We start from the raw sequence: 25,876 nt of genomic DNA, 5'->3' as shown, positions 1-25,876 counted from the left end.
TCAAAGACGTCTCTGATATCAAAGACTCTTCAGTGCCGAGTCACCTGACAGTATCATAATTCAAAGACGTCTCATAAATCACATACTCCCTAGTCTCAAAACCCAGCCGCAAACGATATTGTGAACGTGAACTGGCGCAACGGGAATAATTTTATGAGTAGGCCTAATCAGCATGATCAGGGTTGTAGCTAGCCCAAGTGCCTGCTAGCTCCTGCTAATTTTACTATCCAATTTATGAATTAAATCGCGGGCTAGGGATACACTCTTTCAAGTGAACGTGAGAAATGGGAGAATGCTAAAAAAATGTTGCTCTTTTTCATAATTGAGCATAAATGCTGCAGAATAACTTTGCTCCCTCGACGACATTTTGCAGACTTTCAATTCTCCGGACACATCAAAACTGTTTATTGGTTATTTTCGGAGCATATATTTTTTTACAGATTTCCAACTGAGCCGCGAATTTTAGTTTTAGGCTTATAACTGGGGTAATTGTGGCCCCTTTTTCATTTTTACCATGTAATTCTTTAAGTATGAACTGGAGAAGTAAAATTTCTGCATGAGTGGATAGAGGCAATGGGTACCTATAAGATGTGATAAATATAATCATAAATATATTGCAATTTGCATAATAATTAACATAATGTTTTAGGGGCCACAATTTTGGGGTAATTGTGGCCCCTGAACAAAATAAAGAATTTAAAGAGTATTGTGAATCCAGTTCTTCCTGATAACTATTAATAACATGTTTTATAGTCATTGCGATAATTCTAGGCCATTATTTACCAGAAAAAGGCATTTCAAGGCATTTTGTAAAATAGGCCTACTTGTTATTATGCTAATTTTTGCATGCCGAAATGGCTAATTTGATTAACATATAACAGATTAATGACCAAAATAGCTTTTTAGGGGGTCAGATGCAAGTAATTTGCTTAAAACATGAACAGGGGCCACATTTACCCCAAGCCGGGTATTACATAATATGCAAATTTAGCTCATTAAATAAGCAATTTTTCTTATAAAATTGTTATATCAATGGGAACTGTATACCTTTCATGTCAAACACATACAAAATAGTCAGTGATACAACCAATAAGTACCACCCCTATGAATAAAAAGTGGACTTGCCACTTTTTTAGAGCCATTTGCGATGTCGCTCCGCTAATTAGACCCCCCTCATAAAAAATTTAATGCTATTTGAATATTTTTTCACCAAACAGTAACATAAAGACCACTCTTTCATACAATACAAAGTTAAGTCACCTAGCCCAATGCTTAGTATAAAGACACCCTGATAAAGACAAAGGGGCCACACTCCCGGAAAAGTAGTCTCTTTTGCTCAAATAAAAGGGGTCCCACAGTTAAGCAATGGGAGAAAATTGTCTTTTTTCACTTTCAACTTCAATTATTATAAAGGGAAAGTCTTTTATTTTTGGCTCACTCTTAATTGTCTTATGTATATATTAAACTTTACTTTCCCCTGATTTTCAAGGAAATCTGATGAAAGACCTTGTCGTACAGGAGCACTAAACACCGCAAGGTATTCATGGTATTCCCAAAATCTCACTCGATTTACGGCGAAATACACTGACATGCACCCCGTGTCATTAAAGTAGCGTGCTATAGACGGCCCTCACTTGTTAATAGAAAGTCGGATTGACTTGGCTCAAAAGATATTTCCTAGAAATACTTTGCCAGATTCAACTCTCTAAAAACAAATCTGATTGGTTACAAAATGCCGTCGTACCGTTGGAAAAACCATACCCTCTTCCATACAGCCCTGCTTAGTGTGTTGTGTGGTAATGTATGCATTGTGCATTGACCTCGAACGCCTCTGTACACACAGCGTGCACACACTGGAGTCGAGTATAATTTATTTAAAGAGACTTTCATAGGAAAACTTTTCCATATATTACCCCGGGGCCACAATTACCCCAGTCTCCGCCTATATTTAACACTCGTGCTCAATAATTCCTTCAATTCAGCCTAAGTTTAGGCTTTTCTGTTTTGCTTGAGGGGGATGTGCTATAATAGGCCTATAGTCATTATATCTATGAAAGATAGGCCTATAATTCCTAACAAATTTCCTGCGGACCTGACTTCTACATGGGTATGAACCTGCTCAATTAGGCCTATATGGATAAATGCAAGTTAGCCTTTTCTTTTTTGACGGAGAAGGGTGCCTGAGGGGGATGTGCTCCCTCAGAAGTTGGAGAATTATTTTCAAAAAGTTATGAAAGGCACAATAAAGTCATTTGGTGTAAAAGTTTACACTTATTATTCGTATTATTTTGGGCATAACAGATTTCAACGGACCCGACTTGTGAGGGGAATATTATCCTCAAACTAAAAGCCAATTGGTGCATCATTTTGCATTAGGCCCCTATTATTAACTTATTTTTCCGACCATCATGATTAAGCATAGCCTATAGGCTATATAAACATGTCATGATAATGCATAATATGTATTTTAGAATGCGACTTCCCGTCACAAATTTCAAGCATGAACATAATTATGATGCGCAATGACTCAGAACGTAGGCCTACTCTTCCTCGTTTCTTCTTGTTTTCTTCCTTGTTTTCTTTCCACTTTTCCCCTTTCGTTTGCCTAAAATCCCCGGATATTGAAATGAGCCTGGTGGCTGTGGCAAAACAAAATTTTCAACCCAGTTTTGCTAATATTTTGTCCTGATTTTTGTAACATTTTCGTTCCGGTATTGGCAGTTATTTTATATATGTTTTCAGTTGTCGGGTTATTTCTTTCAATTTTTTCTTTTCCCTCCCTTTTCCGCCCTTCAATTTTTGTAGGGGCACTATACTGCCCCACTGGCTATATGCCCAGGCCCGTACGCAGAGTGGGCCGTGCGGTGGGGCAAAAGTCCTCAAAAAAATCCTAATTTACGACCGTAGTGAACAAAAAAATATGTTTTTTATGCTTTTTAAGACAAAAAAAGGTCCAAAGTTTGTGAAGAAGGTCCACTTTTTACAAAATCGCCCCCTGAAAAAAAAGAAACACTTTTTCAAAATCAGCACCCCGAAAAAAAACGGGCCTGGCTATGCCACTGCTCTATCACTCCCCTTCCTCTCCCTACCTCTCCCTTCTCTCTTTCTCTCTCTGTCTCCCTCTAAGACCGGGGCCAGGCCCCAAAGCCCCACTCCCTGGGGCACGCGCCTGGTTTACCGTAATTTGTTGATCTATTTTGAGCCACCTAATCATAACATAACCCTACCCCTATCAATAAAATACAAGTGTCCATATTTCTCCGAATTCATCCCATGCACGTGTGCAAGAGTCAGGCCACGAGGTTAGGCCTGAACGTTTCCGTAGGGGCCTACCATTTTTCAAGTCATTTTTGAATATATTTTTGAAAAGTTGCCGCCACAATGCGTGCCAAAAATCGCTCCCCTCCCCCTCGTTGACTGGCCAAAATTCATTGTTCCCTCCTTTTTTTGCCTTGCCAAAATATTCACTCCCCCATGACTTGGGATTTTTTGTTACTTCAAAACGTTGGATATGGCTCGATTTTGCCAATCTAAGTGTTTTCTGGGACCATTTGTCAGAATTTGCACAGATAGATATGATGTTTGCACAGGCAGATATTTGCTAAACATAGGAAAGCATATTCCGATACAGTCACCTTCTTTCCGATATGCTGCATCTAGCCCCAAACTGTAAAAAAATCACGACGTATGTGATATCACAGACCCCCGTATGTGAAATCACTGACCCGTCTTTGATATCAGAGACGTCTTTGAATTAGCAGTGCCCCCGAACTGATATAGTACATGAAAATACAATGCGTTTGGTGAATTGTAATTCATTATGGAAATATAATAGACATATTAATATTGAATAGCAAAAACTTGTTGCATCGAATATTCGACGTGGACCAAAAAGTGACACTAACAATACCAAATCCTTTTATCTAAAAACATTGAAAATCTCACCGTATTATCAAACTTTTGATAACATTTTCAAACATATTTTCTCATTTTAAATAGGCCTATATCACATTCTCAAAGATCATAGTTTGCCAATACCATGTTCCTGGTTTTGAGGGAGCGATTGACATATTTTGATACAGTTTTCTTATAAATGACACCCTTCCTGACGTTGATGACGTTTTGGGCGCTTTGGCTCGGCTAACTCTAATCAGCCGGAATCAGTGGACCGGAAAATTCAGGGCAACTTTCATTGCATCAAAATGCGTCATTAAAGGAAAAACCCCGGGAAAAACATATCAAGTACTGAGTAAAATGAAATCATTTACTAAGATATATTATTACTGACTTTTCCTTGGTCTCACATGAAATTTCTTAACATATCCAAACTGAATGTAGAACGTAGCCTTTAAAGTGTAGGCCTATACCCGGGGCCTATACGAGGGATCCAACATGAAAGCTTACATCGGCTTTGCCATTTCAAGCAGCTTTTGATGACATAATGGTAATCTAGCTGAAACTTAACCAGGTATTTTCTTGTTTTGAAAGGTGCAGTAGCTTCTAGTGACAGAATTTAAACTTCTGAAGTCCAAAATCAAATATCTACAGTTGGTAAACATCATTAGCAAACATTCCTGACTTGAATATCTAAAAGTTGATATCCATGGTTTAAAAAGGGCACCTGAGTTTGAGAATAATTGTACAAGTGTGCTCTTTTCAAATATGTATTTGGATTTCACTTACGATAATACATGTGAGAGATATAAAGGCTCGAAATGGTAAAGAGACTTTCGAGATAACCTATACTTAGAATGTCATGTACGTAGAACTATAATAAAAAGGGTTATGCAAGGGCCTATAGTTAGCCCTTAGTGTTTTTGAGTATTTACGTGACTGTTTAATTTACTGTTTAATTTGGTTAATTTAGTCTTTACCTCATGTACCTTAACTGTAATCATGGTAACCTTTAAAGGTATATAAAAAAAGTAAACGTATTGAAGTGTTTAAACAAGTATTTAAAACCCAAACATTTTAATTGTCGGTGCATTAATAGGGAACGCTATTATTATACCAATTCATGTTTAACAAAATCTAACTCCATACTTTTTTTATCGTTCATTAAAAAAGTTAGGTTTCTAGCATGTTTCGTTTTGTACCTTTACTCTGTTGAAATCCCGACATCTAAAAACCCAAGATGGTCGCCAATTAAAGATGCAAATTAGGTTATTGTGTATTTTTCGCTTTTATTTAACCAAAGTCAGTCAGTCAGTCAGTCTGTCTGTCTGTCTGTCTGTCTGTCTGTCTGTCTGTCTGTCTGTCTGTCTGTCTGTCTTTCTTTCTTTCTTTCTTTCTTTCTTTCTTTCTTTTTTCTTTCTTTCTTTCTTTCTTTCTTTCTTTCTTTCTTTCTTTCTTTCTTTCTTTTCTTTCTTTCTTTCTTTTCTTCTCTTCTCTCTCTCTCTCTCTCTCTCTCTCTCTTTCTTTCTTTCTTTCTTTCTTTCTTTCTTTCTTTCTTTTCTTTCTTTCTTTCTTTCTTTCTTTCTTTCTTTCTTTCTTTCTTTCTTTCTTTCTTTCTTTCTTTCTTTTTTTCTTTTTTTTTTACCTATAAGGCCCATTATTGTCATTTCGGAGTAATGACCCTTCGGAATAACGAACCCTATTGAATCGAATTTACAACCAGGTTCGTTATTCCGAAGGGTCAATACTCCGAAGGGTCATTAACGGGGAATAACGACCCTTGTTTTAAATTCGGAATAACGAGCATGGTTTTAAATTCGGAATAACGAGCCTGGTTTTAAATTCGGAGTAATGACCCTTCGGAATAACGAGCCTTGTTTTAAATTCGGAATAACGAGCATGGTTTTAAATTCGGAATAACGAGCCTGGTTTTAAATTCGGAGTAATGACCCTTCGGAATAACGACCCTTGTTTTAAATTCGGAATAACGACCCTTGTTTTCAATTCGGAATATCGAACCTTGCTTTAAATTCGGAGTAATGACCCTTCGGAATAACGACCCTTGGAATAACGACCCTTGTTTTCAATTCGGAATATCGAACCTTGCTTTAAATTCGGAGTAATGACCCTTCGGAATAACGAGCATGGTTTTAAATTCGGAATAACGAACCTAGTTTTAAATTCGGAATAATGAGCCTACTTTTTAATTCGGAGTAATGACCCTTCGGAATAACGAGTCTCATATTAAATTCGGAGTAACGACCCTTCGGAATAATGAACCTTAATATAAATTCGGAGTAATGACCCTTCGGAATAACGACCCTTGTTTTAAATTCGGAATAACGAGCCTGGTTTTAAATTCGGAATAACGAGAATTCGGAATATCGAACCTTGCTTTAAATTCGGAGTAATGACCCTTCGGAATAACGACCCTTGTTTTAAATTCGGAATAACGAGCATGGTTTTAAATTCGGAATAACGAGCCTGGTTTTAAATTCGGAATAACGAGACGGAATAACGAGACTTATTTTAAATTAGGAATATCGAACCTTGCTTTAAATTCGAGTAATGACCCTTCGGAATAACGACCCTTGTTTTAAATTCGGAATAACGAGCCTTATTTTAAATTCGGAATATCGAACCTTGCTTTAAATTCGGAGTAATGACCCTTCGGAATAACGACCCTTGTTTTAAATTCGGAATAACGAGACTTATTTTAAATTCGGAATATCGAACCTTGCTTTAAATTCGAGTAATGACCCTTCGGAATAACGACCCTTGTTTTAAATTCGGAATAACGAGCCTTATTTTAAATTCGGAATATCGAACCTTGCTTTAAATTCGAGTAATGACCCTTCGGAATAACGACCCTTGTTTTAAATTCGGAATAACGAGACTTATTTTAAATTCGGAATATCGAACCTTGCTTTAAATTCGAGTAATGACCCTTCGGAATAACGACCCTTGTTTTAAATTCGGAATAACGAGCGTGGTTTTAAATTCGGAGTAATGACCCTTCGGAATAACGACCCTTGTTTTAAATTCGGAATAACGAGCCTTATTTTAAATTCGGAATATCGAACCTTGCTTTAAATTCGGAGTAATGACCCTTCGGAATAACGACCCTTGTTTTAAATTCGGAATAACGAGACTTATTTTAAATTCGGAATATCGAACCTTGCTTTAAAATAATGACCCTTCGGAATAACGACCCTGTTTTAAATTCGGAATAACGAGCGTGGTTTTAAATTCGGAGTAATGACCCTTCGGAATAACGAGCCTAGTTTTAAATTCGGAATAACGAGCCTTATTTTAAATTCGGAATAACGACCCTTGTTTTAAATTCGGAATAACGAGCGTGGTTTTAAATTCGGAGTAATGACCCTTCGGAATAACGAGCCTAGTTTTAAATTCGGAATAACGAGCCTTATTTTAAATTCGGAATAATGAGCCTACTTGTAAATTCGGAATAACGAGCTCTGTTTTAAATTCGAGTAATGACCCTTCGGAATAACGACCCTTCGGAATAACGACCCTTCGGAATAATGACCCTTCGGAGTAATGACCCTTCGAATAGTGAACCTTCGAGTAATGACCCTTCGGAATAATGAGCCTTGTTGTAAATTCGGAGTAATGACCCTTCGGAATAACGGTCCTTCGGAATAACGACATGACCCCACTCTTAACACCCCTGTCATCTTGCGCTCATAAGTTAAGCTGCTTTTAAGATACGGAATTGAAACTTAGCGAACAGTTACTAGAAGGATAAATAAATAATATCTGAAAAATGGCGTTGATTTGTTGTACCATCACAAAATGCGGTTCATTTTCTACATGTAACCTTTTTATGGGACACCTTGTATTAACAGCAATGTGGGAAAAGAGACACATGCAGAACCGAAAAAGGAATACCATTTTGTTGAAAGAGCAAAGTTCAACAAACCATAAACCCGCTTCTGGATATCGTTTGAAGTCAAATGATATACCATTTTTAAGCTTTTGAGATATATTTTCTAAACACGAAATAAAACAAAATTGACCGGGCGGAATTTATAATTTGTAATCCACCATTTGAACAGGAGCCAAAGGAATCTATAGAAACAGGTAAAGGTTATTATCCTCTTCAGCAAGAGGATTATTGATTGTTTTAAACGCTATCAAATGAGAAACATGTCGCGCCAAATTGAGGTAACTATGAATACGACCTTCACGCACATTTTACACTGTAACTCAGAATACAATTTGCCGACTTTACGGCTTATTCGTAATGTACGGCCACATTTTAGGTGGGATGGAGCCAACGGGGACCCAGCTATGACTGCCATTGAGGTGTAGGAATGCGTGAAACTGGATTCGTCTATAGACATGTGGACCTGGTAGCGTTAATACATTCTGATGTGTAATCGATCAGCAAGAGCATTCAATTTATTTCAATGAAGTCAGGTGAGTGATAAAGAAGTGTACATCGACAGCTAAAACCTCCTTTATAGACCTCTTTGTTCGATACAATTTAAGGAAAAGCCTGTTGGCAAATGAAATCGGCAGCAAAGGGACAATGGGTATACGTAACAATTAGGGACAATGGGTTACGTTATATCCTTGTAAATTATCATCGAACCTCTAGCCAATGTTCCTTGCCAGTGCTAGCCGCGAAGCAAGATCACAAATGTAGCCACTCCCTCAATGCTCGTCATTTCTGTGATTGACAGTGAGTTTCAATGACGTAGTGCAAATACGGCACTGGCCATCTGGTCACGTGCGTATTTATTTAAGCGCATTTATAAATATACCCGAAGTATACTGTTAATCTTTAGCTCAAGAAGGATCCGTAACAATGATTACCCCTAACCCCTGTACCCTGTACATTATTTACCCTTACCAGATGGCAAGGCTGGTTCGTCGCTCCTGGTCATAGCAGTAGCTCCCGTCACCTCCACTCGTTCGTTGGCCTAAATAAACAGCATATTCTACTATATTAGTTTCGGTTGACAGTATTGACACTAGTCTGAATAATCAGTCCCAAAACAAAATATTCATTTACTGACATGATCGTGCACATTGAGCCGGGTCCCATCAGAACACAAGTGTGTTTCCACCCAAACCTACTGGTTAAACATACACAAAAGCTGTTCGTCCGTGCGTCAGTCTGTCCACCATAATACACTGCGCACCATAATACTTAACTTGCCTACGACCTGATCTATGTCGGGATCTGTGTGCAAAACGATAGTTTGAGAACTCTGAATTTTGTATCCAAGAATTCGGCTGAGTGAGCCTTTATATCGAGTAACAGTTACGCAAGTATCAGTAATCACTTCGGTGGTATTATTTATAGCTTTAGCAAGATTTTTTTACCCATTTGTGATATTTTTTCTTGCTAGTTTCGAGTAGTCTCTGTGGTCGATGTGAGACCGCTCAAGTAAAATAATTAAGGTTCTCGCTCGGCTCCCTCTGGTAATTCCACTCGTAGGTCACCGGGATATATTCCTGGCGATCTCCTTTGGCTTTCGTAGTCGTTGTTTTTACTCATTTTCTCGCACACGTGGTAAGCTTAAAACTCGCGGTGTTTTCGCTTTATATAGTGCGAAGGAAAATGCTCAAAACTGTTCCTTTGTTGCTTTTTTTGGATCATGTGTTTTGGGTTCTCTGGCGGTAGAGAGGGCTTCACTTTGGCAAGTGTTGTGGCTCCCGATCGAAGTGTGCCTTCCTGCCTATCCCCTCCTCTTACGCCGGAGTTCACTCCCTTCGGTCTCTTCGGAGTCGAGAGGAGTTTGTTTTTGTTTTTACCTTGCTTTTATCTCTTATTGTCCCTCTGCAGGTAGTTTGTCATGTCTTAGGATAGTACTCCCTCCAAGCCCGGGGGGCACTCCAACTTTGGAGGTGACGCGTATGCAGGGCTGTTAAGACCCCTTTTTCAGCATCGCTGTCACCCAAAGACCCTATATTTTTTTACGAACACATGTTCTGTCACCCGAAGACCCCTTATTTTTTCATTTGATCTGTCACCCAAAGACCCTTACTTGTTCAATTTTAACAGCAACTTTCATTTATCACTGATTTTGTCACTTATTTTGATAAAACAACGAAATTTGAAGCCATTTAGAACTAGAAATTTGATTTTCGAGGTTTCTGTTGCGCTGTTTCGGCTCTCACCCAAAGATTCCATTTAAAAAAAAAGGTCATGTTCTCACCCAATGACCCCATATTTTTTACATTTTGCTCTCACCGAATGCCAAAAATCATGCTCTCACCCAATGACCCCATATTTTTTTACATTTTGCTCTCACCGAATGCCCCTTAGTGCGAAAGTGCCAGCACTACACCTATATCCATTTCAAATTGAAGTGCCCCCCCCCGGGCCTCCAAGGCGTCGGGAGCTAAGGGCAAGTCCAGCCAGTGCTCTCATTGTAAGTCGTTCCTCGGTAAGGATGACGCCCATGAAGTTTGCTTACTGTGTAGGCCATGTGCACCTGACCAGCCATTTGCTATTGACCGTGACTGGTCCTAGGAGGTGTGGGATAAGACCTTGGCTCATAAGCTGAGACTTCAGCAGTCTCACCGGCGCAAGGTGGAGGGGCTCAGGGACATAAACCTTAAACGGCGTTCCTCCTCACAAGAGTCTGTTGGCTATGCGAAGAGAGTGTTCCGAGCTCCCGCCAGTCTAGGAGTGTTTCCTCCTTCCCCCTGGGTCCCCTAGTTATATGAGACCAGGTATGAGAGGGACTGTCTCTCTGTCTGTCCCTCGGCCGGGCAGTTCTCCAGCTTTTTTGGCTCCGCCCGCCCTTACGCTCTGGCGTTCGGGTCGAGTGCCATGGGCGGGTGCGTATCCCCGGTACACCCTCCTGGCTCTTGCTCGAGCGACCACTCCTCGCCCGCACCTGGTGTGGTCGGGTTGAGTGCCGCGGACGTAGGCGCTGCTCAGTTGTCCTCCCCGTGTGTGGTCGGCAGTAGAGGTCCTAGGGTTCAACCATCAGGATGGCAACCATGGTCCACCGGCCGACCGCTCGGGTCCCTTACGCACTGATGGCTCCCGGCCAGAGCATGTATCAGGACCTTCCTTCTGATCCGATCGCTCCCCCAGTGGTAGAGCAGTCGAGATACCAGACCCCCAGCGATCAATGTTCGGGATCTCAGGTCCAGGCCCCCGGTACACCCTCCTGGCTCTTGCTCGAGCGACCACTCCTCGCCCGCACCTGGTGTGGTCGGGTTGAGTGCCGCGGACGTAGGCGCTGCTCAGTTGTCCTCCCCGTGTGTGGTCGGCAGTAGAGGTCCTAGGGTTCAACCATCAGGATGGCAACCATGGTCCACCGGCCGACCGCTCGGGTCCCTTACGCACTGATGGCTCCCGGCCAGAGCATGTATCAGGACCTTCGTTCTGATCCGATCGCTCCCCCAGTGGTAGAGCAGTCGAGATACCAGACCCCCAGCGATCAATGTTCGGGATCTCAGGTCCAGGCCCTATCGGCGCTCCTCCCGTCGCTCACAGATCCGTCCGCGTTCGACCGCAGGAACCAGTTCCTTGGTTTGTTAGGCAAAGATCGCCGTCCGGTGCCCCAGCGCGCGGTAGTCCGAACGGTGGTCCCAGATTTGCCTCCAGCGGGCCCGGGTTCGTCTAACTTGCCGGGGAGGAGACTACCATCCACTGTGTTTCTTCAATTGTGTATGAAGAGCCCTATTTGGAGTCAAAAAAACTTTAAAAATTAGTATCCCCCCTTTTGCCCCGCGCACTAGAAAACCAGAATTTGTTATCATAAAAGAAACCAAAATACAAAAAAAAAACGGATCCACCTGTGTGGATAAATGGGTAGAGATATTTTTAGTCTAAAATTAATATTAATACACTTTAAGAAACATACGGGATATAATGAACCATTGACCTGACGCCATGATAGCAGACTTTATTAGTCGTTTTATATACCTTGAGCGGGGGTTGCACTGCGTGCCCTCTTTACCTCTCACGACTTTCTCCTAGCTCTCAGTGGTAGTCTGTGCATAGATCAGGTCGTGGGAGGTAAATAGAGGATGCGCAGTGAATTCCCCTCTCAGAAGTCAAGAGGGACATACACAAGCGCACGATACTTACCTCCCACGACCTGAGCCCTTCCCGCGTTTTATGCGTTCCACCCCTCAAGAAAGTCATACGTTCTCACGTTGAGGTCGAAGAAACGTGTGTTGGTGAGTACGATATCTCGTTAGTGTTTGGGCGATATCAACACTTGGCGTTGTCATCCTCGGTCTTCCGGGGGTGCCAAAACCTCTTTCTGTGGTACAAGGGATTTCTTGTGGTCCCAAAATATCAATTTGTGCATAGATCAGGTCGTGGGAGGTAAGTATCGTGCACTTGTGTATGTCCCTCTCACTTCTGAGATGGGAGTCCATCCGTGTAATCACAATAAACGTTGTATTATCCATTGTATTTTGTTTTGTTCAAAGTCTGATGAATTGTCGATTATATTCTGGTAATATGGACGGTGGGCGCAGCCAGCATATAATGTAGATAATTTGGACAGTTCGACACTTTTGGAGCAAGAGAAATACAATGGAAGATGAAACAAAAGAAGAGGGTTAGAAACACTATAAAAGGATCACAAGCACCAGGGGGTGCACATCATGAATTTGTTAGTGGATATGCTCCCCCGGAATTCGGAGATGGTTGGTCTTGGAGCTGATGGCATACCAGTAAAAGGTGTCTTTTGGAGCTGCGAATGGTCAAAATCAAATGTTTTTCTTGGCTTTCTGGTTCAAAATCGCCTGAAAAAACTAAAATGTGAGGAATGAGCAATTTAGGGGTCTTTTAGAGCAGAAATGTTCAAAATCAGGGGTCTTTCAGCGCTCTATTTTGGTAACATTCAGGATTCTTTTGGAGCTGCGTGGTCCAAAAAACAGAGGTCTTTTCATGGGTGCATATATTCATTGGTGTTAAGTGCCCCCTTCCAGGGCACAAACAAATCAAATAAAATTATAGCACATCGCCTTATCGGACCTTACTTGACAAGTAATCTTAGTGCTTATTTCTCTGAAGCTTTGATTCGCATCTGTAGGAACTTGGCTGTATGCCCCACTAATGTCGTCCAACGGTATCTGGCTTGTCTGTCTGGATTCTTCCACCTGCAATGTCCAAAGTTGTTGCGCCATATCCATGGTCATAGCTTTATTGTTGCTCAGTTTCCTTTCCTTAATTCGGCCTGTAACATGTATAAGTACAAGAATTGCAAGGAAAACTAAGAAACAACATAAACATAAGATTGGGTAGCAATTCAAAGTCACTGAGGCAGTACCCACCTAAAATAAATAAATAAATAAATAAATAAATAAATAAATAAATAAATAAATAAATAAATAAATAAATAAATAAATAAATAAATAAATAAAACAAACTGCATAAGTTTCAGGTAGACTAACTTTGAAATTAAGAGTGCTCAATCCCATTACAGGAGAGCGTAAAAACAAATGTCAAACTAGTGGCAAATGGTGTTCATAGACCACAAACCTAGCTGGGGCGTGTTGGTGTTGTGAATGTGGAGGTATCTGACCCTGCAAAATGTTCCAAAAATGTTCCCCTGGTTATGGGGTTTGTTTTCACCGAGTTTGAGTCCTGTACTCCTTACAGATGTCCAGAAAATGCAATTCTAAGATTTGACCCCAGATGACCTTTGACCTGACCCCTGCAAAGTGTTCCAAAATGTTCCTGACTGACTCCTCTGACCACTGCATGATGTTCCATAACGTTCCCCGGGTCATGAGGTTTGTTGCCACCGAGTTTGAGCCCCATACCTCTTTCAGATATCCAAATAATGAAATTCTAAGATTTAACCCCAGATGACATTTGACCTGACCCCTGCAAAGAGTTCCAAAATTTTCCCATGGCATTAAGCCCTGTACCCAATACAGATGTCCAAAATTTGACCTCTGCATGACCTTTGACCTGACCCCTGCAAAATGTTTCACTGGTCATGAGATTTGTTGTCACTGAGTTTGAGCCCCATACCCCTTACAGATGTCCAAAATTGAAATTATAAGATTTGACCCCAGATAACCTTTGACCTGACCCTTGCAAAATGTTCCCCTGGTCATTAAGCTTGTTGTCACTGAGTTTAAGCCCCATACCCCTTACAGATGTCTAGATAATGCAATTGTAAGATTTTACCCCCTTAATGACCTTTGACCACAATTCTGTGTGCAAGTTATAGGCACTGAGTAAAGCCGATGCACATGTGTAAGTGACGTCATTGTGCTATGTAATATGTGACAGAAGAAGTATTTTGAAGAGATTTGTTTATATACCAAAAATGCCCCTTCAATGACCTTTGATCCCAATTCTGTTTGCACCCTATGGGCACTGGATATAGCCGATACATATGTGCAAGTTACGTAATTGTAGGGTGTAACATGTAGGAAGAAAAGCATTTTGAAGTTTTTTGCCAGAAGAAGAAGACGAACTAGTGGCAAATGATGGTCATAGACCACAAACCTAGCTGGGCATGTTGGTGTTTTGGAGGTATCTGACCACTGCAAAATGTTCCAAAAATGTTCCCCTGGTCATGAGGTTTGTTGTCACCGAGTTTGAGTCCCATACTCCTTACAGATGCCCTGAAAATTAAATTCTACGATTTGACCCAGATAACCTTTGACATGACCCCTGCACAGCATTCCAAAATGAACCACTGGTCAGTAAGTTTGTTGTCACCGAGTTTGAGCCCCGTACCCCTTACAGATGTCCAGCTAAAACGTTTCGAAAATTTGACCTCTGCATGACCTTTAACCTGACCCCTGCAAACTGTTCTCCTATTCATGAGATTTGTTGTCACTGTATTTGAGCCACATACCCCATACAGATATCCAGAAAATGGAATTATATGATTTGACCCCAGTTAACCTTTGACATGAGCCCTGCAAAGTGTTCCAAAATATTCCCCTGGTCATTAAGTTTGTTGTCACGGAGTTTGAGCCCTGTACAGATGTCCAGAAAATGCATTTCTAAAATTTGACCTCTGCATGACCTTTGACCTGACTTCTGTAAAATGTTCTCCTGGTCATGACATTTGTTGTCACTGAGTTTGAGCCTCACATCCCTTACAGATGTCGAGATAAGGCAATTGTAAGATTTTACCCCCTTAATGACCTTTGACCCAAATTCTGTGTGCAAGGTATGGGCATTGGGTAAAGCTGATGCACATGTGTAAGTGACATCATTGTGCTATGTAATATGTGGCAGAAGAAGCATTTTGAAGGTATTTGGTTATATCCTGGAAATACCCCCTTAATGACCTTTGACCTCAATTCTGTTTACACAATTTGGGGACTGGATATAGCTGATGCTTTATGTGCAAGTGACGTCATTGTAGGACGTTATATGTAGGAGAAGAAGCATTTTTAGCTGAAATCACATTTTTGGCCTATTTAACCCTCTGTGACCTTTCACAGCTTAAGTGTCATGTGACCTGTATGATCATGGTCAGTGGTGGTTGTGACCAAGTTAGGTCAAAATCGGTCAAAGCATGTCTGAGCTAGAGCAAAAAGTGCCAGAAAATTGCCAGAAAGAAAAATCGGATAGCATTACAGTACCTAGCTGGGGGTGTACCCCCCCAGCTAGGTAAGAACGAAGAATCGGATAGCAAAACAGTACCTAGCTCGGGGGTTGTAAGCCACCCAACTAGTTAAATAAATAAATAGATAAACCCATAAACGTTTGAAATCATTACGCTTACCATGCACTCCTTTTCGTTGAAGAATCCACGCCGACCCAGGTTTATGATCAGATTGAATCGGTACCTTGCATACCTTTGACGTATCTACCCCATCAGTAATTGGTTGCAACGGATTGTATCTGTATAAAATACATCATGCTAGTAATAACAATAACAACGACGAAAACAACAATCGTAGAAGACGTCAGGAAAGCAAAATGGTCGCCATTGTATGAATATCCTGAGAAACGGAAGGTAGTATGAAGCCCAGGTTTGGGATCTAAACCAGTATGGTAGTTTCAGCATCAGATATGTAGATGAAGAATATGACTGGTGCCCAGTGGGCACCCGAGGGCATATCGAGGTATCCAGGGTCAAAGATTACACAAGGATCAAAATTCAAAATTGCTCAAATTATGTTAAAACCAATTCCAAAGGATTCAGAAAATATTATTATCAGTCTGGAGTTATTGGTGAAAAGGTTGAAGCTCAATTTTTGGGCTCCATGTGGGTCAAAACAGAACATTTCTTCCAATTTTGATAAAAAAATTGAAAAATCGAAAAAAAAAAAGTTTGTACTATACCGGTATAGGATATTTTTACCAAGGAAATACGTCTAAATTAGTCACAATCAATTAGTCTAGTCACCAGGTGGCTTTGCATGCACCCAGATGATTAATTTTTCTATCTTATTTCTTCGTAGTCCTTAAAGTCCCTAGTACACAAATTGTTCCCAAAACAAAATATTGTCCCATGGGTGGGGGAAAGGTCATTTAACTTTACATGGGGTCAAATTTCAAACTTCATCCAATCGAAAACATCACTAATGTATTCCTCTGGTCATAAGGATTCAGAAAATGTATAGTTTTACCTATCTAGGATGTACCGTTCTTGTGTTATTACCAAAAGGTCAAAGGTCACCCGTTGACCTCTAAAGGGTCAAGATTTTAAACTTCCTCCGATTTTGATGAAAATGGTGTCAAAATCTTCGTATTAATAAATGATCTTAAATAATGCTAGTTAGCAATATGTAGGATGTTTCATTACCTATGTACGCACCCAAACATGTCAAGGTCAATGGGTTTCTATGGTGATTGACTATTTTGATGCGAAATCTAGGTATTGAAACAATCTTTTAGAACGGATTTTAACTAAATCGGAACAATTTTGAACTTTGACCCCTGTGTAAACTTTGACACTGGATATCTCGAAATGTCAAGGGAGCCCAGTGGGTACCTGTTTTTAGTCATACTAAGGATAATAGACATCAGGATGTGACAATCACTCATAAAGTAGGTATTAAAAGTCAAAACCTCAAGTGATCCTTACAATATTTTTCAGATTTTATGTCATTAAATGAAAGAGCACACTTATATTGTCCATATACTAGCTTCATTTCAATGACCAATTCTCTTTAAATTGCAAATCTTCGCCCGTTTTGTCATACGTTTGTAAATTCAATGAACAATGACTTTGCTTAAAGAGCCCTTGCAAATTCATATGTCAAGAACACGATTAAGTTCATTAACATCTTTACTAATAGTGTACATTGCGGTAGCATCCACATACATACTTACAGTGGTTGCTTTGAGACACAATTTGGAAAATCATTTATGTGGATTATGAAAAAGCGGCAATTTGCTTCACCAAAAGTAACATCATTGATATCAGTACAGTGAGGAGTTCTGTTTGTTAAATAATTCTGAAATCATTTAACGGGTCAGGAAGTTTTTTGATACGTTCATTAATTTCTCAAAAAGTAAAAATCGCAGTTTAACAAATTACGTTTAAAATGAATGCCATTACTGGGGGCTAATTGTTGTATCACTATAAAAGGCCTGACATTTGTATAAAATTAATATGAATGAATTTTAAGAAACATACGGGATATGATGAACCATTGACCTGACGCCATGATAGTAGGATCTATTAGTCGTTTTATACACAATGTATATACCGTATTGTCATAATACCAATATTCATCATAATATATATTGAGTAATATTTAGTATCATAAATATGCAGTTCATATGCACAAACGAATACTGATCTTTAAGATATTCATGATTTTGTCTCATATAACATTTCACGTAGGAGGTCATATATGTTGACCTTCTCCTATTGTATTTGTACATCTGTGTATGGAGAGAAAAAACGCCATTGAAACTCCATCCGTATTAGGGCGTAGTTCATTGAACTCACCGGATTGCTATTCCAAGTACTTTGATAATACAGATAACAATGTACTAATGGGTCGAGGCATTGAAAAACCTAATATATTATTCATAACAGTTACGTAATCAGTCGATACTGTGGACACTCTTCATTTGCAAACCATCAAAATTCGTGATCTTTTTGTGTTGGAAAAGAAACCACGTGAATAGGGTGCCCTCTCAAGGATAGGTATTCTGTGATGCTGATCACTCGCAACTGTAAGATTAGTATCTTTGAAAAGACCGGTATTGTATTCAATCTATGATTACTGGTGATGATTACAACCAGGCGGTTGACACTGACACATTTGCATGGCAAAATGACCCATCTCCTCCACAGCCAATTTGGTTCCGCTCCATCGAAATCAAGCTGGCCACGGAGGAGACTACCCTCCTTTGTGTTTGTTCATTTATGTATGGAGAGCCATTCCTGGAGTCCGTAATGACTTAGGCTACGCTCTCAGCTAGAGTCCGACGCTGCATTGTACTAGAAATACCTTTTCTGTGAAATCGCTAGAGCCAACCGGGTACACGCATTCATTTAAATATAGCATTAAATTAGTATCACCCTTGTGGCCCCCGTGCAGTGGAAAACCTTAATTCTTTCATTAAAAAGAAATGAAAAAAACAAACAAACAAAAAAAACACGGATCCGCCTGAGCACCTATAAAATGGACACAGAAATTTGTCTCAAATATGAATGAATTTTAAGAAACATACGGGATATGATGAACCATTGACCTGACGCCATGATATTAGGATCTATTAGTGGTTTCATATACAATGTATATACCGTATAGTCATAATACCAATATTTGTCATAATATATAATGAGTAATATTTAGCATCGTAAATGTGTAGTCCATATACACAAGCGAATACTGATCTTAGGCCCTGTATCCATAGGATGTTCTCTTGTTCCCTTGTGACGCGCCACACAGACACATGTTCCGTGTGACCTGCAGCACAGAGAATGAACATGTTCATTCTTTTGCCGACGCCACAAGAGAACACACGGCATTTTGGTGCTGATAGATATGACTGAATCTGATTTGATTGAGGAGGTGAGGGGTTATCCGCTGCTGTGGATAAAATAAAGATTACCATGACAAACACCAGCGAGAGCTTGTCTGGAGTTCAATTCAAGAGCAATTTGGGTCAGAAGCAGGTAGCTTTGAATAAAAAATTTTGCACTTACAAATTTTCGTTGTTTGCTTTACTAGCATTCTCATCAACGTTTTTTTAAATAATGTTATAGTATTAGGTATGCAGAATTAATCACTACCTTTTGTTTCCGTTTCTTACACCATACCAAATACAATGCAAATACTGTTTTTTTTTTTGTTATGTCTCCCTTGAGGGGTGAAGGATGACTAAAATCTTCGGTGCACACATGCGTGCACACGCCACAGTGAACATGCAATGGATACAGGGCGGTACAAGGCCAGGTCACAAGGCCACAACGCCACAAGGGAACAGCCTATGGATACAGGGCCTTAACATAGTCTGTTCCCTTGTGGCGTGTGCCCTTGTTCACTTGTGACGCGCCACACAGACAATGAACCTTTGTTTTGCTTAGTGGCCGTATCCATATGTTGTACCCACTGCACATGTGTCCTTTAGGCCTCGTATCCATAGGCTGTTCCCTTGTGGCGTGTGCCCTTGTTCCGTGTTTACTTTTTCCCATGTGACCTGCCACACAGACAATCTATGGATACGGCCACTAAGCAAAACAAAGGTTCGTTGTCTGTGTGGCAGGTCACATGGGGAAAAGTAAACACGGAACAAGGGCACACGCCACAAGGGAACAGCCTATGGATACGAGGCCTTATATGTACGGCACATGTTCCGTGTGACCTGCAAGCACAGAGAATGAACATTGCCGACGCCACAAGAGAACACACGGCATTTTGGTGCTGATAGATATGCCTGAATCTGCTTTGACTGAGGAGGTGAGGGGTTATCCGCTGCTGTGGGACCCCAAAAATAAAGATTACCATGAGATGAGCACCAGCGAGCAAAAGAAATGCCATGGCGGCATCCTGCTCAACTTCAGTAGTTGGGTTCATCATTTAGCTTTGAATAAAAAATGTTGCACTTACAAATTGTCGTTGTTTGCTTTATTAGCATTCTCATCAACATTTCTTTTCTAATATAATATTATTAGGTATGCAGAATAAATCCCTATACCTTTTGTTTCTTCCACCATACCAAATACAATACAAATACTGGTGTTTTTTTTGTGTTATGTCTCCCATGAGGGGTGAAGGATGACTAAAATCTTCGATGCACATGCCACAGTGAACATGCAATGGATACAGGGCGGTACAAGGCCAGGTCACAAGGCCACAATGCCACAAGGGCACACGTCACAAGGGAACACCCTATGGTGTGCCTATGGATACAGGGCCTCGGTATTCAGGTTTTTGTACATCTCATATAACATGTCACGTAGGAGGTCAGGAGGTTGACCTTCACCTATTGTATTTGTTCATCTGTGTATGGAGAGAAGAAACGCCATTAAAATCCATCGGTATTAATGCGTATTGAACTCACCGGATAGCTATTCCAAGTACCGGAACTTTGATAATACAGATAACATGTACACAGGGAACTTGGCAGATTTGGTCCAGTACTGGGCCAGTGTTGAGCCACACCTGGAACCGGCGATTGAATCAACAAAAGGACCTTTCGTGTGGTCCAGCAAAAGTGACACTTGGATTGGACCATATGTGTGAGCCGCTTGCAATGGGCCACATCAAGCCACTTTTGCTGGCCCAGGGCTGGTAGTACCACGAGCTGTCTTTAAGTTTTCATAAAAATTCTAATCAATCACCGGATGTGTTTAAGCTTATAAAAAGTAAATTAGATGCCGTTTACAAGGTTTTTATTCATATATCTTGGCCCAAAAGCATATACATATTTAACAGAATGTTTGAGGATTCAGGCTGACCACTGACGACATCGAATAGGTATGTATAAACTATAAAAAAAATCTTGTAATTTCAGATGCATAAATCTCATTTGGTTTCATTTTCCGCGAGCGGAGAGTGTCATGTCATGCATGTCAGCTCAAGAACATGAATTATGAACACGATGTATCTGGATCTGGATCTGGATTGATAATCAGCACCGCCTCCTCTGGAGGATCACGCTAATGGGGGTTAGGGTCAGCTGTTTAGATACGCTGGATTAAATGTTCTTTAAGCCTTTCTTTAAAGGATGGTGTAGAAGGTGCCTCGATGACCGAGGGGGGCAGGGCATTCCAGTCGACAATTGTTTTGGGAAAATAAGAGTTCTTATATACTTCAGTTCTTGAGTTGAGATGTTTATATCTTGCAGAATGTATAAGCGAGTGCTCTTAGTTGGAATCAGCCGTTTATCCGCAGCAGTTACATGTAGATCACCCTTTCTGATTTTATACAGATTGGTGAGTCTAGCAGCTTCTCTTCTGTTTTGAAGAGATTGCCATTCTAGTTCTTGTAGCATAGATGTTACGCTGCTGTATCTGCTATAGTTACTACAAACAAAACGGGCTGCAGAGCGCTGTACTTTTTCAAGTTTAGTAATATTTTTCTGTGTGTGCGGGTCCCAGATGGATGCTGCATATTCTAAAGTAGGTCTCACAATAGATTGATATGCTAGGATTTTTGTTTCCTTACATGTAGGTGCTGCGTAGAGGTTTCTCTTCACCAGCCCCATGACGGAGTTAGCTTTCTTGACAGTATTGTCAATGTGGAGGTTCCACGACATTGTGCGAGAAATCTCAACGCCAAGGTATGGGTTTGAGTCGACTGATTTGAGTTTTTGCCCACATAAAAAATAGTCAAAGACTTGTGGTGTGCGCCTAGAACTAGTCATTCTTATCACAGTACATTTTGTAGGGTTAAATTGCATTAACCATTTTTGCTGCCAAGTTTCAAGGTGGTGTAAATCATCTTGCAGAATCTTGTGGTCAGACTTATTGCGAATTGTGTGATATATTAAACAGTCATCCGCAAAGAGACGCACTTGCGAATTAATGGACTGCGGCAAATCATTAATATACAGGAGAAATAGGAGCGGCCCCATCACTGTGCCTTGCGGAACTCCTGATATTACATTCTCAGCTGTGGATTCGGTTCCATCAACAACTACTTTTTGGATGCGACCGGTAAGAAATGACTCAATCCAATTATAAGTTGAGCCACGAATACCCAGATGGTCTAGCTTTGACATGAGGCGGCGGTGAGGTACTGTGTCAAAGGCTTTTCGGAAGTCTAGCACTATGACATCAGTCTGGTTTCCTTGATCAATATAGTAGGCAAGATCATCGACCGTTTCAAGTAGCTGGGATTCGCAGGACCGCTTTCGACGAAATCCATGCTGGACATTTGTTAAGATGTCATGCGCTTCACAGTGATTTATAATGTGCTTAAATATACAATGTTCCATAAGTTTACAGCACACTGAAGTTAAAGAAACAGGGCGATGGTTGGATGGTAGTGACCGATCTCCTTTTTTAAACAGAGGTGTGATAAGTGCTGTCTGCCAATCAGCTGGTAGGGTGCCCGTTTGAAGACTCTGCGTGAACAATGCCTGGAGAAGGGCGCTGTTTGTTCTGCACATTCCTTCAGTATTCTAATCGGTATGTTATCTGGCCCTGATGCTTTGTTAGGGTTGAGTTCAAGAAGTAGTTTCAGTATACCGTCACAGGAAAACACAAGAGGAGGAATTGTAGGTAAACTATCTCCACTCAACTCGGGTATGTCTTCAGTTGTTTCCTGAGTAAAGACTGATTTGAAATAGTTCGATAACACATTTGCTTTCCCCAGAGGATCAGAAACGATGTTGCTACCTGATTTTAATGGGCTAACACCACATCTGTCTGTCCGGAGATTTTTGACATATTTGAAGAAGGCCTTTTTGCTATCATCCTGATCAGGACTGAAGATTTCCGCAAGGTGGGAGTTCTGAGCTTCACGAAGAGCTTTGTTGTATTGTTTTCTGTAGTCACGAAATTTCTTCCATAGTCTTTCATTGCCAGTCTTTTTTGCTTTATTATAAAGTCTCTGTTGTTTATTCCTCATTCTGTGTAGTTTCCTGTTGAACCACGGTGTATTATGTCTTGTGGTGCTCATCTTGTTGGGGACATATTTATCCATGAGCATGAATAAATTATTTTTAAAGTCAGTCCAGTTGTTCTCCACTGTCCGTTCATTACAGTTTTGTAGGTAACCCTCAACGTAATCGCCAAGATCCATTTTCAAACTGTCTAGATCTCCTTGGAATACATAAAGATCTTACGTGGAGGTTTCTTATGTATTTCAGGCTTTAGAGATGAATCCACTAGGACCGCTTCATGGTCGCTAAACCCAGGCATTACACTGATATTATCAATGAGTGAGCTATTTGATGTGAAAAATAAGTCTAATACATTTGCTGTTGTTCTGGTGACTCTTGTTGGTTCTAATTGGATCTGGTCCAAGTTGAACTTATGACAAATATCAATCATATACTCCGACTGGCGTGGTCTAGTTGCCACGGCCATGACTTGGTGGTTTTCCCAACTCACGTCTGGGAGGTTGAAATCCCCACATAGCCATAAGTTATGTTGGTCTCTGTGCTTCTGCTGGAGATCACATAGGACTGTATCGAGATTTTCAAATGAGCTACAACTTTTCTCACTCGGTGAGCCATAGAAAGCTACTACATGGAGCAACTTCTGGCCCTTGATTTTAATTTGCACTACCATAGCACTTCCATTCGAGGACAGATTTTCCAGAAGTGTCGCTGGAATTTCTTCCTTCACAAGGACGAAAATACCAAGGCCGGTGTTATTTGTAAAGGCCCTGTAGCCTGGAGGGAAAAGTTCATTGTAGTTTCCTTTGGAAGAACTGGTAAGTTTAGACTCTGTTCCAACTATAATATCAGGTTTCAGGGAGTCAGCTGAGTGAAGGAGTTGCTGTTTCTTACTCTTAATCCCTTGAAAGTTTGCCGACAGAATACGGAGGGAGGAGCGTTTCTGGACTTTCTTCCGGGTAGTGTGAATAGGCGAGGAAGTAGCTTTAGGTACTGGACCCTTGCCATGTTTCTCTGGACTCATACTACACGTGTCCTCGATATCTAAGCTAGCAAAACTGTTTGATGTGTTTATGGACCAATTTGAAAACAATGATGTGCTGAAGTTTGGTAAGCCACATGAGCAACAATACCAAGAGATATTTGATGTAATCCTTCATAAACACATGTTGGCATGTTCATGCAATCTTGATGGAACCAAACTTGGCATTGATCGCAACGTACACCAGCCGTTTGCCATGTTACATTGTTCTCGCAAATACCACATGGATATTTTACTTTACGGGCTCTTCTATACGGTCCTGGATTTAATTCAAGGTCCCACGAGTTAAGAAGGATTAGCATAAACAAGTATCCCTCTTTCATCTTCAATTGTTTTGGAGTATATTTCCATAGTGATTTAGTGTTCATACAAGAGAATAAGATACATGTGTTATCATAACGTGGTTGATGAAATGATGATACATTTGGTGATGAAATACCATACTCTGGTTTGGTGAAGTTGAGCTCAATCTCTTCATACTTTACAGATGAAGTAACAGCAATTCTGATAAATAATGTTAACAGGCAAAACAATAGCACTTGCACAGAATTTCCCATTTTAATGTCGACTATTGGAAGCCCCACCCCCCATAGGGAACTTAGCTATACATGGTCGCCATCTTGGTTTTCATGACAAACTGTTGAATTCTGCACCAGGTTGAACGTTGCAAACAAGGTCTCAAAATTGCAGCTCCAGGTATTGGTCTGATGACTTGTGCGAAGAAATTGTGATAACCGATGCTGTTTGGATGGAATACACCAGCTTTCACACTCCCAGATGATGTTATTCTAGGGTTTATGGGAGCTTTTTTGCCCCTGAAAATTTTCGCACGTCCGACTTGATCAGCTGACCCTTTGGCCTAGGACTAGGAGATATGAAAATAACATATTTGTGGTAAATATGCTGACTGAATTTGAATCCACGATTAATGGAACAGTTTATTAAATCATTAGAAGACGCAAGTTCATTCTGGTGAATGTATGACTTGCATTGGCATGCCGCCTTGCAATGCATTTTAGGTGTTCCACTCTTTTGCAAAGAAGAGAAGAGAAAGAGGGGGAAAGGAGAAAAAGAGAGAGGAGAAAAGGAGAAGAGAAATACTTACATTGCACATAGGCCCGTGCCTAAAAAACGGACATTTGGTTCGTAAGTAGGCCCTATAATTATATAGGCCCTAGGCTAGGCCTGTGATTAATTTAGGCATTACTTGAAGGCGGGTCCTCGGCACAAAAACATGTGAAAATTACTGCTGGCCCGTCGACATGCCTATTAAGACTGACTCTGCTTACTTCAACATCGATCCATGCTTTAATTGCGAGTCTCAAGTTTTATAGGCCTAAATGCCCGGGGGGGCACTGGGCACTAACATGTAAAGGTGGTACAGGTATGTGCGGCGGTCAAGGGTCCCTTTTTCAGGCTCTCCGGCAGTTCCTTAAGCCCCACATTTGCAATATGCTCCAGTTCATTGAGCCTCAAACTCTGACAACTGTAGCTCTTTAGCTAAAATTTGGAAATTTTAGCTCCAAAGCCTATAATTTGGCCGATTTTAGTTCACAGAGCCCCACAAATATGTTGAAATTTCAGTTCATCAAGCCCCTATTTTGACCCAAAATTAGTTCTTAGTTCCCAAAGTTCGGCGCTCCGCGCCGCACACCCCTACCAAAATTTTAGTTGAGTGCCCCCCCGGGCCTAAATGTCGCTTGTGTAACATTTAAAATTTTGCAAATTGAGTTTGCCCACCCCCCTTTTTTGATAGTTTAAAAATAATGCAGCAAATGGCTTCAATTGGACATTCATTTTCCAACTTCTGTGTGGGGAACATCCCCCTCAGGCTCGGACACCTCCTGCGTAGTGGATAAACAAGTGGCCAGCCATTTTCGCTTCTGCTTTCGACATTTGCCAATTGAAACTTGTCCACAAAAGCCCCACAAAAGACTTCATGGACTGCTCATTTCACACATTCTCGGCTTTTTCAAACT

At 40.7% G+C, this 25,876-nt stretch overlaps 1 protein-coding gene across 1 annotated transcript in view; it reads right to left on the bottom strand.

The window, feature by feature from the left end:
• Window positions 1-25,876, bottom strand: part of LOC140165969 (uncharacterized) — a 221,425-nt gene that overhangs the window by 85,815 nt on the left and 109,734 nt on the right. The window contains exons 8-10 of the mRNA XM_072189329.1: window positions 15,603-15,721; window positions 12,883-13,079; window positions 8,774-8,843 (exon numbers count right to left, since the gene is read on the bottom strand). Of these exons, the coding sequence (XP_072045430.1) occupies window positions 8,774-8,843; window positions 12,883-13,079; window positions 15,603-15,721 (386 nt within the window). The remainder of the gene's footprint in view (window positions 1-8,773; window positions 8,844-12,882; window positions 13,080-15,602; window positions 15,722-25,876) is intronic.

Source organism: Amphiura filiformis, chromosome 12 (assembly GCF_039555335.1).
Source record: "Amphiura filiformis chromosome 12, Afil_fr2py, whole genome shotgun sequence".
NCBI lineage: Eukaryota > Metazoa > Echinodermata > Ophiuroidea > Amphilepidida > Amphiuridae > Amphiura > Amphiura filiformis.
Note: the sequence above shows the minus strand (reverse complement) of the source record. Positions and strands in the feature narration are given on the sequence as shown.